At 42.0% G+C, this 17311-nt stretch overlaps 1 protein-coding gene across 2 annotated transcripts in view; it reads left to right on the forward strand.

Annotated features, from left to right (window-relative positions):
- The window catches only part of CARD14 (caspase recruitment domain family member 14), an 86475-nt gene that overhangs the window by 57831 nt on the left and 11333 nt on the right, over positions 1-17311 (forward strand). For both annotated transcript variants that reach the window (XM_072645234.1, XM_072645235.1), the window contains exons 5-18: positions 606-773; positions 2082-2201; positions 2661-2786; positions 3437-3586; positions 4133-4243; positions 4993-5129; positions 5705-5799; positions 7899-7962; positions 8240-8432; positions 10872-10998; positions 11983-12220; positions 15473-15536; positions 16522-16633; positions 16898-17071. In XM_072645234.1, coding sequence (XP_072501335.1) covers positions 606-773; positions 2082-2201; positions 2661-2786; positions 3437-3586; positions 4133-4243; positions 4993-5129; positions 5705-5799; positions 7899-7962; positions 8240-8432; positions 10872-10998; positions 11983-12220; positions 15473-15536; positions 16522-16633; positions 16898-17071 — 1879 coding nt within the window. The remainder of the gene's footprint in view (positions 1-605; positions 774-2081; positions 2202-2660; positions 2787-3436; positions 3587-4132; positions 4244-4992; positions 5130-5704; positions 5800-7898; positions 7963-8239; positions 8433-10871; positions 10999-11982; positions 12221-15472; positions 15537-16521; positions 16634-16897; positions 17072-17311) is intronic.

Raw genomic sequence — 17311 nt, forward strand, 5'->3', positions numbered from 1 at the left:
CGAGATAGCCTGGTCTCACACCTCAATTCCCTGCTGTTCCCTGGGGGGCCTCATGAGAACTCTAAGGTTTAGAAGTCCTCACCTTTACCCGCCCGAGACTGTCCACATGGAACTGAGCTTACACCCCCAACACATAATTCCTTGTACTACAAGTCTTGGGGGCTACTAGGTGCTGTCTGACATCATTTATCTTAATGACACTGGTAGTTGATAAACAATGGGTAAGTGAATAGAATAAATTGAGTTGTTCTCCAGGACTCATGGACTGTGTTAACAGTGGTCTCAAGTCCAAGGCTGTGCTTCATTCACAAAACAAAGCAAACAATACCTTGCCTTTGTCACAGGGAATTGAGACTATTCATTAGTTGACACCCCTAAAAAGATTTTGAGGTATCTGTGATGAGAGGACTCCTGAATTTTATGACTATCACTACTAAAGGAGAATAAACAATACAAGTGATTTCTGGTCCATTTGAAAAGCTTTTCATTTTTTCAGAGTGGAAAGGACTCTATTTGTCTCAGCTGGCCATGTGATTGTCAACAACCAGCTGCATTCTATCATGGAGGTCAAGGTTTTGATCTCTGTACTTCTCTGTTTTGCACAGTTGTATCTAATGAAGCAGGAGCTACAGAGGGTCCAGATGACTTCCTCCTGTGAACGTGAGTCTAGAGAGAGGTTTCTGAAAACCAATGATGACCTGGGACTACAAGAAGGAGAGGTCAATAGACTCAAGGAGGAGAATGAAAAGCTTAGGTCTCTGACTTTCAGCCAGGTGAGTAGACCCCAACCACTGGGGCTGGACTATTCAAATATTGTCATGGGCAGCCTGGAACATGGAACATGCTGTGGCATGGAGCTCTTGGCATATGGGAACATCTTATGTAGTATCCCTACATGGCAAGTGATGGAGAAAGTTGAAACTGCTGTTCTTTACTTGCTAAAATGAGAATGGTGGGTTCAATAGATTCCAACATCCTATTCTTCATCTTTCTCTCTTGGACTACAAAAAATTAAGCCTGAGCTGTTTCTAAGCCCTGTGTGTTGGAGTGTGTGTGTGTGTGTGTGTGTGTGTGTGTGTGTGTGTAGGACTTGCATCTCATTGGTGTGGGAATTTGCTCTACTGAGGGAAATATCAACCTATCTATAACTTCCACAAGAGGAAACTCAAATATATTGGAAAGAGCTCTGGAGTCAGAAGAGCTAGATTCAAACCTTGTCTCTCATGCTTACTATCTGTGCAATCTTAGGCAAGTCATTTAATAACCCTGAGCCTCAGTTTCCTTGATTGCAAAATGTGGTGGCTAGACTAGATGGTTTCTAAGGAACCTTTCAGTTCTAGATCAATGTGATCCTTTCTGAGGTCATATGCATTATACATGTCGTTGTTATTCAGTCATTTTTAGTCGTGATCAACTCTTTGTGACCCCATTTGGGATTTTCTTGGCAAAGAATGGTTAGCCATTTCCTTCTCTGGCTCATTTTACAGATGAGGAAACTGAAGCAAACAGAGTTAAGTGATTTTGCTCAGGGTCACAAAGATAGTACATGTCTGAGACCAGATTTATATACTCTTCTGACTCCAGGCCTGGCTCTCTATCCACTGAGCCACCTGGCTGCCTAATATATACATATATACATATATATATGTATATATGTGTATGTACAACCAAATTTCTGCTCTTAGAGAGTCAATGAAGGCTCAGAAAGGTTAAGTGACTTCCACATGGTCCATAACTTGTAAGTGTAAGAGGTAAGATTTGAACTCAGGTCAAGTACAACATTTTATAAACTATACCTCTCGCTCTCTTACACACACACACACACACACACACAGACACACACACACACACACACACACATACACACACACACCCTTCCCATAGCTTGTTTCCTTTTAAATTTTGGGCTGTAAACTTATGCTAATTTACATGATATTATTTCTTTTTCTGCCCTGAATGAAATAATGACATTCTTAGGATTTCACTGTTGGCAATATTCCCTGCTCCCTAGGGAGGTAGGTTTTGGGCAAGGTTGGGGTCACTGGGCTGAGGTACTGCATGCTGACTTCTCAGTGTCCCAGGCAGAGAAGGACATCTTGGAACAGAACTTGGATGAAGCACTGGAGAGCAAGCAGGAACTGGTGGATCGGATCCACTCTCTGAGGGAAAGAGCAGTCACTGCTGAGAAACAGCGCAAGCAGGTAACTGCCATCCTGTCTACTTTCTTCCACCTTTGCCCTCCCAGAAGATATGCCCACATTGACAAATATTGAAGCTGGACTTTCTGGGAAGTCAAGCTGTTTGTATCTAGCTGGAGGCTAACCAACTCTTTGTTAATCTGGGTTTACTTACCTTGTTTCAGTGATTTCAACAAGAAAGGGAAACTTCCTAAGAAAGAGGCTGGGGAGTTATTGGGGGAAAGGCAAGAGATATTAGTATTTTGAGACATTAAATAAACACGATGCAAATATACATAGAAAATAATCACCTCATGCAAATATCTAAGCAAAGGAGAAGCCATTAGCAACTTTGGCATTTTAAAAATTGAATACTAATGCTATGTAAAATTTCACTTTCACTTAACCTCCTCTGTCTACCCCTGTCCTCCCCCAGCCCCCTGCTGATGTCAGTAACTTGTCTGTTTTCTTACTCTGGATCAGTACTTGGAAGAAAAAGAGCAGACCCTCTTTCAATTCCAAAAAATCAAGGTGGACTTTGAACTTTACAAGGAGAAGATGAATGCACTGCAAAGCCAGGTGGTGGAGCTTCAGAAGGAACGAGACCAGGTATCCCTTGGGAATGAAAGAAAATATTTGTTTTGGATTTCATCAGTTTTCTGCTCAGTTGGTTTCATTTCTACAACCTGGATGAGCTAGAAAAAGAAATGTGGTTGACTTACTGCTTTTCTCCCCAGGGAACATGGAAGTCGAGAAACTAACCAATGTACCCCCATTTTTGTTCTAAAATTTGCCCCTCTATTCTTGGCTCCAGTTTGCTCCTGAGTTGGGGAAACTGATCAAGGAAGCCAGCCTCAAAGGAGGTATGGAAGAGAGTTTCTCTCAGGAGAAGAGGCTCTTTTTCAGGTCGTTTTCCCATCAACCACTATTATACCCTGACTTTTCTACTCTTCTTTATACCTTAATATTTTGTTGAGAATCTGTTCCATACTTAAAGTGATTTGATTAAAACTGAAGCATTATATCTTCCGGACTTAAATTTAAAAGTTCTTGAATCCAAAATACAAATGATGGTGCAAATTAATTAAATTCCAGGATGTCCAAAAAAAAAAAAAAAAAAAGAAAGAAAGAAATCTTGCTTATACAAGGTCATTAATTCCTGTGCAGCTGCTCCAAGCTTGAGCTGCCTTTTCTACGTCTGCCTCATGGGCTAAAAGCTACTGATTCTGGGTGGTGCATGACCTCTTGGGCTCTCATAGGCATACAAGGCAAGGGATCTGGCCCAGATGGACATTTCTCACAGCTTGACAGAAAAAGACTCCCTCCGAAGAAAAGTGTTTGAGCTTACTGATGAAGTCTGTGATCTACGGAAACAACTCCAAAAGGTGCAGGCAGAACCGATGAACGAGGTAAGGGAGGAGAGGGAAGGAGGTCTCTGTAGTCACCATGGCTTGGGAAGAATGAGAATGAGGAAGAGGGTAATCTGAGGCGGGATCTCTGTGTCCCACAAGTAATTTTTCCAATCTGATCCGTGGCTCCCATTTTGACCTTCAGTAATAAACACCATGTGAATTACATACAAATAACATACAGATGAGCAATTTTACTGCTTTAGTCTGTATCTGGGGTGCCATTTGTAACTAGAGTATCACATGATAAAGTAGAGCTAGGCTAAAGAAAAGAGCAAGATTTTGATTCTTTCCCACTTCCTCCTAAATGAACTAAAATCTCACAATCCAGTTGCCTTTGGTGTCTCCGGTTGTCTTAGGGGTGGGATGTGCCAGGGTCCTGCCTATTGTGTCCAAGGAGGACTCTCTAGATAGAAGAAGAAAGAACTGGTGTTTTCAGGAAGGGGGTAAAAGGAGAATAGCTTGGAGTAGTTTGACTGGAAGTACAAGAGCATCCAAGATGAACACCTTGAAACTAGTGAGCTCTCCTAATTCATTCTTTGGCAGACCAAAGAGATTGCTGGAGAACCTTCAAAGTGGGGGAAACAGAGGCTCATAAGGATGCATGCCATTAATCCTCAGGAGGACAGTGACTTCAGCTACCTAAGCTCCACAGAGGTACTAGGATCCTCCCTCATTCTCTGAGACTGAGTTTGCTTCTGGTTAGAGGGCATTAAAGGTCCATCCATCCCTGACTTCATTGGTGGACTATGTAGGACAATTTTCACCAAACAGTGCAGGCATAGGCTTCTCAGAAGTTTATAGGACCCTGAAGTCCCTAATAATTTCCCCTTCTGTGTCACTGGTAAGCAGTTGCTTTCTTTGGTGGTCCAATTCTGTTATAATGTTGTTCAGGAATTCTGAGAGATGGGGGTTAGGGAAAGCATTACCAGGAGGCCCTATCATGGGGTGATGACTGTTCAGAAGGGCTGAGCAGAGGCAGTACTTGTATTCGGGGCACATGAGACTACTGCTAAAGAAATATCCTTCCAAAGAGCTAGCTATCCTTTAGCCTCCTATCTTACCATGGTCTAGGAGGCAGGGGAGTTAAGTTACTCTCCACTCTTGAGAAATAGATCATTATAACTTGGGAAAAGGTACATTTATATGTGTATGGTTCTTAAGTGCATGTGTGTGTCTATATGCCAATGTAGAGAACTCAGAGTACGTGAGATATCCACAAATTCAAGTACATGTTTGATTTCCAATGTAACTGTTACTTGAGCATGGATGAGTACAAATGTGACTTTCAATGCAATTTGATATTTAAGTATAACCTGAGTACATGTGCAATAGGAAGGTAAGTATTTCTTGACATGTGCAGAGAATCTATCTGTCTTTACCCTCTGCCATGCTTACCTGAGTAGCACTGGCCAGATCTGAGCACCACCTCAAACCAGGAGTTGATGGGAAGCTTCTATTCCAGTAGCCCCGTACCTCCTTGCAAGCAATCACTCTACAAGCGAGTCACTGAGGACTTCCGGGAAGATCCCATTTCTGTAAGGTATGAGGCTGAGGAAGTCTAGGGGCCACCATGTCATGTCTTCCATGGGTTGGTTATAGCAGGTTGTCAGTGTGATAGAACACAGCTACAGAAAAGCGTTCAGAGGGAGATTACCAACCTCACTGGCTTGTTGTGAATAAAATACTTTGTAAGCTGTAAAATATTAGACAAATGGAATCCCATTCTTCTCATCTTTTTCAATGGACTTCAGCTAGAAATGGTTCTGGGAGAAGTCACTATCTTTCTATTACTTTTTTATATTTAATGTTCTTTGAACTAAAGTAGATAAAATAGTGGCTTTTTAAATAATGAAATCAAAGTATAGATTCATAAACCCATCTTCTATAGACTCACCGAAAGTATCTTTGAGACCACTATGGTAGAAGACAGGATGACAGGAATGATAGGTAACTCACACTGTTAGCATATTATTTTGACTACTTCTGTTAGATGTCTATAGTTTGAAAACATTTTATGCTGTGTAGATGGATAATAATAATGATGATGATGTTAACAATAAGCCTCTCTGGGTTGGGGAGAAGTGCTCTGAGATCCCACTTCCTTTTTCTCTATAGCAGCTCCCAGGAGTTTCTTGATAAAGATTTTGGCATCTCCTCAGGAGAGAAGATAGATGACATAGAACTGGACTATGAGGTGGTAGATATGGGAGGTAGGTACAACCGTTGTTGGAAAATCTCCTCCAGTTAACCAGGAAATTTCCCATGATATCAGACCATTTGTAGGTTAGAAGGGTAATGAGAAGGGACCTTTGGGGACATGGTCCCTGTGGCTGCCCTCCCTACCCCTGACCTAGAAGAGTTTAAGTTAGATCACGGGAGTAAAGATTTCAACCTAGGAGTGACTCTAGATGTCCTCTAATCCAAGTAGATGAGGGACCTGAAGACCAGAGAGGCTAAGTGATTTGCCCAAAGTCACACAGACAGTAAGTGGCAAAGTTGAAATTTGAATTCAGGTCTCCTGACTTCAAACCCAGCATTCTTTTCATTGCAATACTTCTGGCATGTCATTTATTTTAAAATTCATTTTCATGTAGTGTCATCCTGGTTACTGGCATTTATTTCTTTCCTTCCTTCCTTCCCTCCTTCCTTCCTTCCCTCCTTCCTTCCTTCCTTCCTTCCTTCCTTCCTTCCTTCCTTCCTTCCTTCCTTCCTTCCTTCCTTCCTTCCTCTTTTCTTTTTTTGCTTCACGTGCGGGCTGAGAGATCTGTGTACAGATAGTACAAGTTCTGTTCTTCCTGTCTCTGTATCTGTCTGTCTGTCTGTCTCTCCCTCTCTGAAATAAATTGGAGTCAGACAACCTGGATTAAATCCTGACCCTACCCATTACCAACCATGTGACTTAGGCAAGTTACTTCCCGTTTCTGGCCCACAGCTTCCTCATCTGTAAAATGAAGGGTTTGGCTACAGTCTCTAAGGTTCCTTCTAGTTTTACCATTCTTTGCCGCTGATGCCTTCTCTCTGGGTCTGGGCAGGCTTATCCTTCCATTCTTTGAAGGAGAACAATGGACTTGAATCCTCGGTAGAAAGTGGGAAATTCAGGACTCTTGGCCAAGACTTAGTAATAATTGTTGTTATTTATACAGTTGTTTGTGCATATTATCATTGGGAGGACTGGAGAGAGTACTTAGGTTGAAGGGTGAACTTGGCAGCAGACATGAATTCAAATCTCAACTCAATCATCTGTGTGACCTTGAGTAAGTCACAATCTCTGGGCCTCCGTTTCCTTGTTTGCAAAATGAGTGTGCTAGACAAGTCTCATGGCTTCTGTGGTCCCCCTCAGGTCTCATGATCCCGAGAATGCCCTGTGATTTAAAAGGTGGTGTGTAAAACAGCATGGCAATTCCTCTAATGATCCAAGGGCAGTGTATGCTAAGGCCCACTCCCACCAGAGACAGAAAACCAATTGTTAAATTTTCAGCATGAGCATTTACACCTTAGAAATCAATAAATGCTCTAATAAGGACTTAATTCATTGTTTAATTGATTGTCTATATTCAAGAAGTCAGTGGAGAAAATGATAATAGTGCAGATTAAACTTTAAAAGTATACCATAGTACGTGTTACTTGATTGTATTGGGGAGAGGGGTTGGGGAGCTGGTTGTTAAACATTTACCAGCACACCACTGTCTAAGTTCAACCAAGGTATAACTGCTGTGAGGTGAAGAGGCCATCACATTTCTGGTGTTCTTCCCCAATACCGGCCTATCAGGGATTCATCCTAATAGCCACGAGGTGGTGCTAGTGCACCATCAAATTGGTGAGCCCCATTGACCAGAGAAACCAGACTTTTAAGGATGCTAGAAGCTTTGTGAGAAAACCATAGATCACTGAATTTTAAAGCTAGAGGGTTCCTTAAACATCATCAAGCCCATTTTACAGAGGAGGAAACAGAGGTCTAAATAGGCTAAGTGATTTAATTAAAACAACAAGGCTAATTAGTGATATGAATAGGATTAGAACTCATTTCTCTTGACTTCCTGGCCACATTGTCCAGTGTCTTAGGGACCATTTGTATTTCTCCAGGGTGGTATGGATCAGCAGTTGTTGTAAGCCATCAGAAATTCTTCCGAGTGGTTTAGCATCCTGTGGGAACTGCAAAGTGAGAAAAGAGGACTGTAATAGCGGAGTATCCAGTTGGACTGTGGGGTTCCATCCAGCTTTAGTTGTGTAATTCTATGACCTTTTTCAGGTACGATTGTCTCCATCTTGACCTAGTTTGGTCTTTATTCACTTGTTCTATGTCTCTTAGTAGGTCTCTCTGGAATAGAGAGTGTTCAGAAGGCATTTCCCTCAAGTCCCTGCCCCCCAGAAAGGTGAGTTTCCAGGACTCTTTTATTGTCATCAAGTTGAGGAAGCAGGATAAAGGGAAGAACTCCTGATTGTATTTTCTGTCTAGGTAGGGCAAGGTAGGTGATAGACTTTTTAAGGTAGTGGTGGGGGGCAGGAACATGGCTTGTATTTCAGGCTACCTGGTGGATCACTGGAGGGAGAAACTGAGGAATCCAGGAGGGCCCTGAAAGGACCAACTTGATTTGCCTCTAAGTAGGGCTTGTACCAGAAGAAGAAAAATACATTTTATTTCCCATTCAGCAGTGTTCTAGTGCGTCGACGTCCTGCCCGGAGGATCCTGAGTCAGGTAACAACACTGGCCTTCCAGGGGAACTCCTTGTTGGATCAAATCAGCATCATTGGTGGAAACCACACAGGCATCTTCATTCATTGTGTCACCCCTGGCTCTACAGCAGATGAGATGGCTTTGCGTTCTGGCACCCAGATCATGATGGTATATATGTCTGACATCTGGTCCCTGGCAGTGTGAATAATTTGATTTTCTGGTGTATAGAGAGGAAAGTAGTACCGTAGACAACCCAAAACGTTATATAGTATTTAAGTCTCTTTCATTTGGTTTTGAATCTGTCAATCTATTTGCCTATCTGCTATCTAAATAGATAAGCACATGGACATATGTAGACTAATATAGAAAGTACATAAAGTGTGTAATGCTAGTGTGAGGCCATACCCTCTAACATATGGATCAGGTTCAATCTTGGGAGCCTCTTTTGAAGAATAATTTCTATGGATCATTTCATCTCCACCTGTGTTTCTTCTGGGAACATAAGAATCTTTCTTTGAAAGGGCCCTCTCAGGTCTTTTGCAGGCACTGAGTTAATAAGGAACTTAAAGATAAGACAGGTTTACCTAAGAGACGATAAGGAACAGAAAATCCTTAACAAAGCAATTAGAAGAACTCTTTCCTCTGCCTCTTGGACTGTTGTCCTGGGTCGGTCCCATGACCAGTTTAGTGTGTCTTCAGGCACTCTGGCTCTTCTTCCTTTGGTGTTCTGTATGGATCTGGTTGTTGTCGAGAACTCCATGAAGCATCCCTCATTGTTGTACCAACAATGTGTGTTATCTATTCACTGCTGTGTGCTCAGCCTCACTCCTCCACCCCCTTAATATGGCTCCCATTCTCTGCTGCGGGACATCTTCATTTCTTGTATGAAGTCCCAAGTTGTTCACTTCCCAAGTGATTGTTGATGTAGAAGGTTTTGGTGCTTAAACATTAGGTCCTTCTTTCCTGTAAGAGATCTCAGTGAGGAAGAAGGAGAATGCTACCTTCTGATTGTCACATTTCCTCTGTGTGCGTGAGTGCATGCGTGTGTGCGTGTGTGTGTGCACATGCACTCACGTGTGCACCTATTTGTCTTCCTTTACAGACTTACAGGGGTGAGTTCCCATTGAGGGAGAATTTATAATCAAACTATGAAATTTGTATTGAAAGAAATCTGTGTTGTTGTTTAATTCTGTCTGACACTTCTTGTCCCTATTTGGGGTTTTCTTGGCACAGATACTAGAGTGGTCCGCCATTTTCTTTGCTCATTTTACAAATGAGAAAACAAACAAACAGGGCTAAGTGACTTGCCCAGGGTCACACAGACAGTAAGTGTCTGAGATACTATTTGAACTCAGGTCTTCCTGACTCTAGGCTCAGCATTCTATCCACTGAGTCACCTAGCTTCCTGCATAGACTATTACTTACTTCCATTCCTGTCCCTTCTTCTGCTGTACCCTGTAAGTCTGAGAGATTTTTGAATTAAGAAAGGCTGGGATGGGAGATAGGTGTCGGGCAAGCTGTGGCAGAAGTTAGCTTTTGTTGGCAAATAATGGCCAAGAAGTTGGACTCCATAAAGAAGGATGGCTAGTTTTATACTGGAGTCGCTAAGCTGCTACTGAGGGTCTGAGTGAAAAACAGAAGGTTATCCTGTGTTCCTCTTAAGGTTAAAATGAGACATTGGACTAAATCATGAGAGCAAAAGCTTTTTCATAAGGTCCAAAATATTCTGCTACCAATGAAATAAGAAATTTCATCCTGAAATTTCTCTTCATTGCCTCCATTTTACTTCTTCTTTCATTGCCATAGCCATATAGGCAGGGCAGTTGAGGTGGAGTTAGAAGACAGCGGCTGTTTTCAGTGGTCCTAAGAAGGCCATCTACTTTTCTCCCATCCTGCAGGAAATAGATAAAAGCAAAGAGAAATCACTAGACTAGTGTTTTCTAAAGGATGGACTGTTATGCTGAAATGAGAGCTAGTTATCTGAGAAGAAAAGCAAGTGATGGGCGCAGTGAGACCTTTGAGTGATAGAACAATATGGCTCCAGGGGTCTACTGTTCTTTAACATCTTTCTCTGGATGTGCCTGTTTTTTCCCTTGGAAACAGGTTGTCCTGTGAACTACCTGAGCTTCTGGGTTTATCAAATGCCAATGAGTCTGAGCGATGATGACTCTGAGTGACAGTCAGCAGCAGTAATGTTATTGAAAATAGCATCTGAGCTCTTCATGGTTCTCTTGGACGTGATTGTGTTAGAGAATTAAGAATGATTGTAGGCAGAAGTCTTAGGCTCCTGATATTTCTTACCCCATGAAGAATATAACGAAGGCATGGTTTATGTTTGAGTTCTGCTGTGGCCAGGATGTATGAACAGCTGGGCAGAGAGGCTGCCTTTTCTGGGTCACTCTCGAATCAGGGAATTAGTGGAAGCCAACCTCAAAGGACCCCTAGAGAATAAAATAGTAAGAAAATACCTTTCATTTTTGGTAATGGTTAATAGTGCAAAACCTCTCACATAGTACTCACTTAAGTATTTGCTGAATTCCACTGAGTAAATTCTCTTGCAGACTTGAGCTATCATCTTCGGTTAAGTGTTGCTGGCTTTGTCCATAGGTGGATTATGACTCGAAGGAGATCACATTCAAGGCTATTCTGGAGGACACAACCCTGGAGCAGGCAATAGGGCTTCTCAAGAGGGTGAATGGTTTCTGCTGCCTGTCTGTGAAAGTCAACATGGAAGGTACATATTCCTTTCAATCCTTTATTTTCCTTCCAAAGTTTTACCATATTCCTCTTCCCTATCCTTTGCCTTCCAGATATTATTCTCCATAAGATTCTGTTCCTTTGGTCATTGCACGCTCACTACTCACCACTCAACTCCAGAATCAGAAACAGAATTTAGCACACGCCCAGATTTAATCCCCATGGACAATCAAAGCAGCTAGAAATCCTTTTTTTAGTTATTGTTTAGTCTTTTTCAGCTGTAATTTTTTGTGACCCCTTTTTGGGCTTTATTAGTGAAGATACTGGAGTGGTTGGACATGTCCTTCATTTTGCAAATGAGGAAACTGAGGCAAACAGAGTTAAGTGACTTACCCAGGGTTACACAGCTAGTAAGTGTCCGAGGCCATATTTGAACTCAAGACTTCCTGATTCCCGGCTCCATACTCTATCCAATGTGCTACCTAACTGCCCATTTCAGTAGAAATCTTTCTACTGATTCCAACTCTAACGAGCAGGAGAAAGAATACTAGATCTAGAATGAGAAGACTTTGGTTCAAAACCTGCCTCTGTGATGGGGCAAATCGTTTAATTTCTTTGCGCCTCTCTTTTGTCATCTGCAAAATGAAGGGTTTGGATTGCACAGTCTATACGGTCCCTTCCAGCCCTAAAGCTATGATTCACACTAAAATTACATGAGATGCTCAAATTTAGAGACATCTCCACTCCAAATGTTCACATGAAGTATTTGTGCCTAACCTGTGGTAGAGCCTTCTGAGCTCATCTTGGTCTGATCACTATAGTTGACACATTGTACCTTGACCCTGACATAGTGATGGCATTTTGGTTCTCTTTGAGCATGAAGGAAAATAGCCATAGCCATCTTCTCCTCTGAAGCAGTGAGTTCTCTTGAGTTTCTTTAGCATCTCTATCCTCCAGTCTACAATGTGTGGCTGCCCTTCCACATTTTTATTGTTTTTTCTTCTCTTCTCATTATTGCCAGGTTACAAGAGGCTGGTCCAGGACATAGAAAACAAAGTGACCACCTCAGGGGACTCATTCTATATTCGGGTCAACTTGGCCATGGAGGGAAAGGCAGATGGAGAGCTACAGGTGCAATGTAATGACATCCTGCATGTCACTGACACCATGTACCAAGGCCAAAATTGTTGGCATGCCCATCGAGTCAATTTGTACAGCATGAAGGATACAGATCATGGCACCATCCCCAACTACTCACAGTGAGTTGCCTATGCCAAATGTATATGCCACTCATTCATTCAACACAACTTGATTGGGTGCCTGTTATATCAGTAGAATGGCATAAATGTAGTGCATCCCTGAAGAGTATTTTCTGGGCTTAATTTTCATAACTTTGCCCAGAATGCGCTATGGAACCCAGGGAATCAGTCAATATCCATTTAGGACAATACAAGGTTTCCCTTTCCTGTCATAGTCTAGCTGACTCTGGGCCATAAGCTAATGAGGAGCCATGAATTCCAAAGGATTAAAATAACTTTCTCTACAAAGAATTTTTGGCCAGACTTGTTACCTGTTACCTGTAAGTACTTGTTAGCAATAACATTCTCCCTTAGACCTTACAGGGAACTTTTTTGGGCACCTTTGTAATGCATTTATCCTATATTATTGGCTAATATTTTAATATTATATTGTATAATTATATATTATTGTGTAATATATAATGTATTATATATAATATAATTATTTGTGTATATATTGTAAACTTCTATAGACTGCAGTTCCATAAACAGATATAAACTTTTCATCTCCCCTAGTAGCTAGTATACTAATTAAAACACAGGAGACATTTCACGATTTTTGTAGCTGAATTTATCATGTCTTTTCCATGTAAAGATCAATCATAACAGAATCATGACTGAACACTAGATGATTCTGTTGAGAATGCGTTTCTAATCTAAAAATACTCTAGATTACTATGGTTAAGCATACTCAAGTATAAATGGTCAAACACTACAGGGCCATATACATGTTCTAGAACAAGAAACAGCAGTACACCATGAAACTTTTGATGCTATATACACTCATAGCAAAAATTGCAACTCATGGAACATGAATGTAGGGGCTGTCCTATAGATTAGGTGCAAAAGCTCCACCAACAATTTCCAGGAAAATGTGTGGTTTAGAAATCTTGGCACTTTGAAATACTGAACAATTTCCTTCTTGTCAACTAAGGAGAGTCACTGACTCAGTGGACCTTTAATAAGGCATGATCCTTATCTCATTCCCTTTCTCTCTTTCAATCTGCTGAGTGAATCAGTATTATTTGAGCCTCTCTCTGGAAGGCTAAAAAGAGGGTTGGGGCCCTTCCCTCCACCACCACCCCACCCCTGAAGCATGGCAGCTACTCCCATGTGGCAGCTACAACAATGGGTCATCTAAATGAGCTAGAACCTGAACCTTTGGCTACCTTTTTTTTGCTCTATGTTTCTTTCCCAAGCTGAGATAAGCAACCAGATAGTGATTCTGAAATGAACATTTCCACCACTGGAGACAGCCTAGTGAGTTCAAGAAGTTGGAGCTCCTGGGTCTCTTAGTCTGTGTGGCAGCAGGTAAGTGTTCTGTACTCCAGTACTTTTGGAAAACATGACCACCAGCAGGAGGATGGGCCCAGTACTTGGTCTGGTTTGCTATAAGATATGAACCTGTAGGGAATTATTCAGACAGTGAAAAGCCACTATGAAATCCAAAGTGATGATTTAGCAGTCCCACAAATTATTTCACATCCTAATAATTTTAAGTAACCTCCCTGGAGAGTACAGCAGTAGTCGTTGTACTATTACTGCCTGTTTAATTTTTTTTATGTCAATGCATGCTTTTACGTCTTGTGTGTATTAAGCATTTCTGTTGTGTAGAGGAAATAAATAGAATTTAGAACTCAATTTTAAAAACAAATGTTAAAAATTGTTTTTACATGCAAGTGGGAAATAAGATAAACAGCTAGCGGGGTATAGAAATCTACCTTGCCCTACAATAAAGTAGAGAGGAAAGGGAGAAAAGAAGGGGGTTATGGTGATAGAAGTGAAGGCAGACTGGGGGAAGGGACAATCAGAATGCACACCATCTTGGGGTAGGGGAAGGGGAGAGATGGGGAGAAAATTTGGAACTCAAAATCTTGTAGAAATGAATGTTAAAAACTAAAAATAAATTAATTGAAATCTTTTAAAATGGGAAATAAATAGCTGTCTTTTACTTGATATATACTGAATACTGAATATCTTTCCACTCCCCACTTTGGGGAAGCCAGAGACAAGAGCTGAACTCAAGCTTCAAGTAATGTTTCCTGGGGCTCCCAAGTAGGATCATATAGAGCCAGATATAAGACCAGGGCCCCTTGGTAAAGAAAAAAAGGGTGAGCACCCAGGCTCTTGGGTAAATCCTGCCCTCTGAAGAGAGTCCAGGTTCTTTTGTCTCATTGTATCTGGCTCTTTACAACCCTGAGGAAAACTATCAGGACATGAAGTAGTTTACAGCATTGCTAGTTATTTTAAATTCCATCTCAGCTCTGTGCTGTTCAAACAGTTCTATCCATGTCCCTATCTTGTTGGATTCATCTTCCTGCTGGCAATCATCGTCTCCAAAAAGCACCAGAGTTGCAGAATATTCATTTGCTACCTGACAACCTGGACTGAGGGACCCAGGAGCTCCAACTTCCTGAGCTCACTGGGCTGATTACAATGGTGGAAATGTTCACCTCAGGATCACTATTCAGTCACTTATTTCAGCTCAGAAAAGAAAAAGGAAATAAAAAGATAAAACAGAAAAGGCAGCCAGAGACCCAGGTTCAAACTTGCCTAGGTGAACCACTGATCCAGTTGCCGCATGAGAGTAGTTGCCATGCTTCAAGGACAGGGATAGGTCCCATCCCTGCTCTCACCTTTCCAGAGAGAAACTCAAATAGTACTGATGTACTCAGCATATTGGAAGAGAGAAAAGAACTGTGGTCAGGATCATGCCTTATTAAAGGTCCCTTGAGTCAATGGTTTTTCTTACCCAGTGAACAATAAGGGAATTATTCATCGTTTTCAAATGCTACGCTCTTCAAGCCACACATATCCCTGAAAGTTGCCAGGGGAGTTCCTATGAGTGATCCGTGGTATGGTCCCTACAGGCTCACTCTGATGCATGCTATATGGGATATAATTCCTGCTATACAAGAGTGTGCTATATGTGTGTGTGTGTGTGTGTATGTGTGTGTATACATATGTATGTGTATGTATATCTATCTATCTATCATCTATCTATCTATCTATCTATCTATCTATCTATCTATCTATCTATCTATCTATCTATCTATATATCTCACTACGTTCAAGAGTAGACTGGACAATACCTCTTGGGTCCCAGCTTTTTTCCCTCAACAGGTTCTTTTTACAGATCCCCACTGTATTACACCAACACAAGAGTGCCTGATGGTTGAGTCACCAACTCCCTCTCTTCCGTTTTTGTGGTAGGGCTCAGCTACAACTCATCACCCTCATCCAGGACATGACTCAGCAGAGCACAGTCACCCGCAAGGTGAGGAAAGCTGGAGGGGCAGGAACATTGAAGCTAACTTTGGTTGTTCCTGTTCTCAGATCCCCCCAAAATCCATAGGTAGAGATTTGGGACACAAGACCTAACTTTCTCTTGGAGTCCTTTCGTCTTGTCCTACAGTTATTCTCTCCTGGTCCATTTGCTGGGGTACTGGAGTGGTGGAGGCAAAAATCTGACCCGCAATACTTTTCCTCTAAGGGAGTTCCTAGGATGGAGCTTAGAGTTTTCTGTAGCATAGCCTCTGTGAAAAGGATAAATTGTCATCCTGAATGAAGGTTTATATAAACTCCTTCTCCCTGCCCTTCTATATCTTTTCGTAGCTGTTATTTTCTGGTCCCAGAGCTGTGGGGCTGGTCTGCTGACCCCAGTATCCTGAGTTCTGACAGTGACTACCTACACAAATGCACGGCATTATTCACTGACTCAGCTTTACGCATCTGCATATATCATAATCTTTAATGTTATCATTTCCTGGTTTTGTTTGCCCTCAATTTACCATTCTCTGGCTACTCCTGCACCCTACTTTTATTTCTTTTGTTTTTTCTCTCTCCCAAGCCCCCTCCCCCCAATTCTACATAACTCTGGAGGGGAAGGACTGTTTTATTTTGTTTTTGCATCACTAGCACCTAACAGGATGCCTTGTACCTAGAAGGCACCTGCTAAATGTTTGTTGGATTGTATTGGAGGCAGCCCTCCAAAGAGGCTTCCCTCCTGCCACCTTTCTTTCTCCCTTTTCCTGTAGCCTCTGGTTTTCCTATCCTTACACCCACCCCATGATACAAGTGTGGAGACTTTCAGGTGACCTGTGGGATGGGGAGAGAGAGGAATACAGGAAATTTACTCAGTGGTGCCAAGATTGGCCTTTACTCTCCTGGAACACTTTCTGGAGATAAGACTCTGGGGCCCCTCAACACACTCTCTGGAACTTTAACCTCCTTCTCTTCCTTTTCTTTCTCTCTCACTGCAGTCATCTGGGGGACAACAAAAATTAGTGCGCATAATTAGCATGGACAAGACCAAGACCAACCCACTGTGTTCCTCCTTTGATGGGAGCCAGACTGAGCCCAGCAAGTTGGAAGGTATGGCTAGGGTTCATCAATGGTAAAGGGAGACCCACAGAGAGTGGCTCCAGGATAAGCAAGGGACCATTACCAGAGGTAAATTTCATCATGGAGGAACCATTTCCCTATGACGAGCTCTATGTTACAAAGAGGCTCATGAAAAAGAGACGAATAATAGTTTTAACTAAAGAAACTGGAAAATAGGACTAAGATGAGAAAAGCTTCAGGAGGATGATAGAGTCTTGGGGACCCAGTTTTACCCACTATTTTTTCCTTACACAGATTCATCTATGGTGTGTTTTTGGGCCGAGAGCTGTTTTACACTAGTGCCTTACACACTGGTAAAGTTCTACAAACCAGTCAGACCTCGACCTGTGCTCTTTGTGCCTATGGTGGTTGGGAGGATCCTGAGCGAGAAGTTGAGTCTCCTCAAGGACTTTGAGAAATGTCCAGCAGGTATGTCCTCCTTCTTAGCATCTGTCTTCTTAGCCAGGCAAATGGGCAGTGCCAAACATAATTTCCTGGGATTTAGGCCACTGTTGCTACCTCAATACCTCTGCAAGGTGAAGAAAATACATGTTACAAGGGGCCAGTGAATGCAAGTCTAATTGGGGAAGTCCCACTTCTGAATAGGATTAGACAGATACCTGCCTAATCAATTAATCAATTAATCAGTCAAGAAGTATTCACTAAGTA

The sequence above is a fragment of the Notamacropus eugenii genome, chromosome 2 (genome assembly GCF_028372415.1).
Source record: "Notamacropus eugenii isolate mMacEug1 chromosome 2, mMacEug1.pri_v2, whole genome shotgun sequence".
NCBI classification, from domain to species: Eukaryota; Metazoa; Chordata; class Mammalia; order Diprotodontia; family Macropodidae; genus Notamacropus; species Notamacropus eugenii.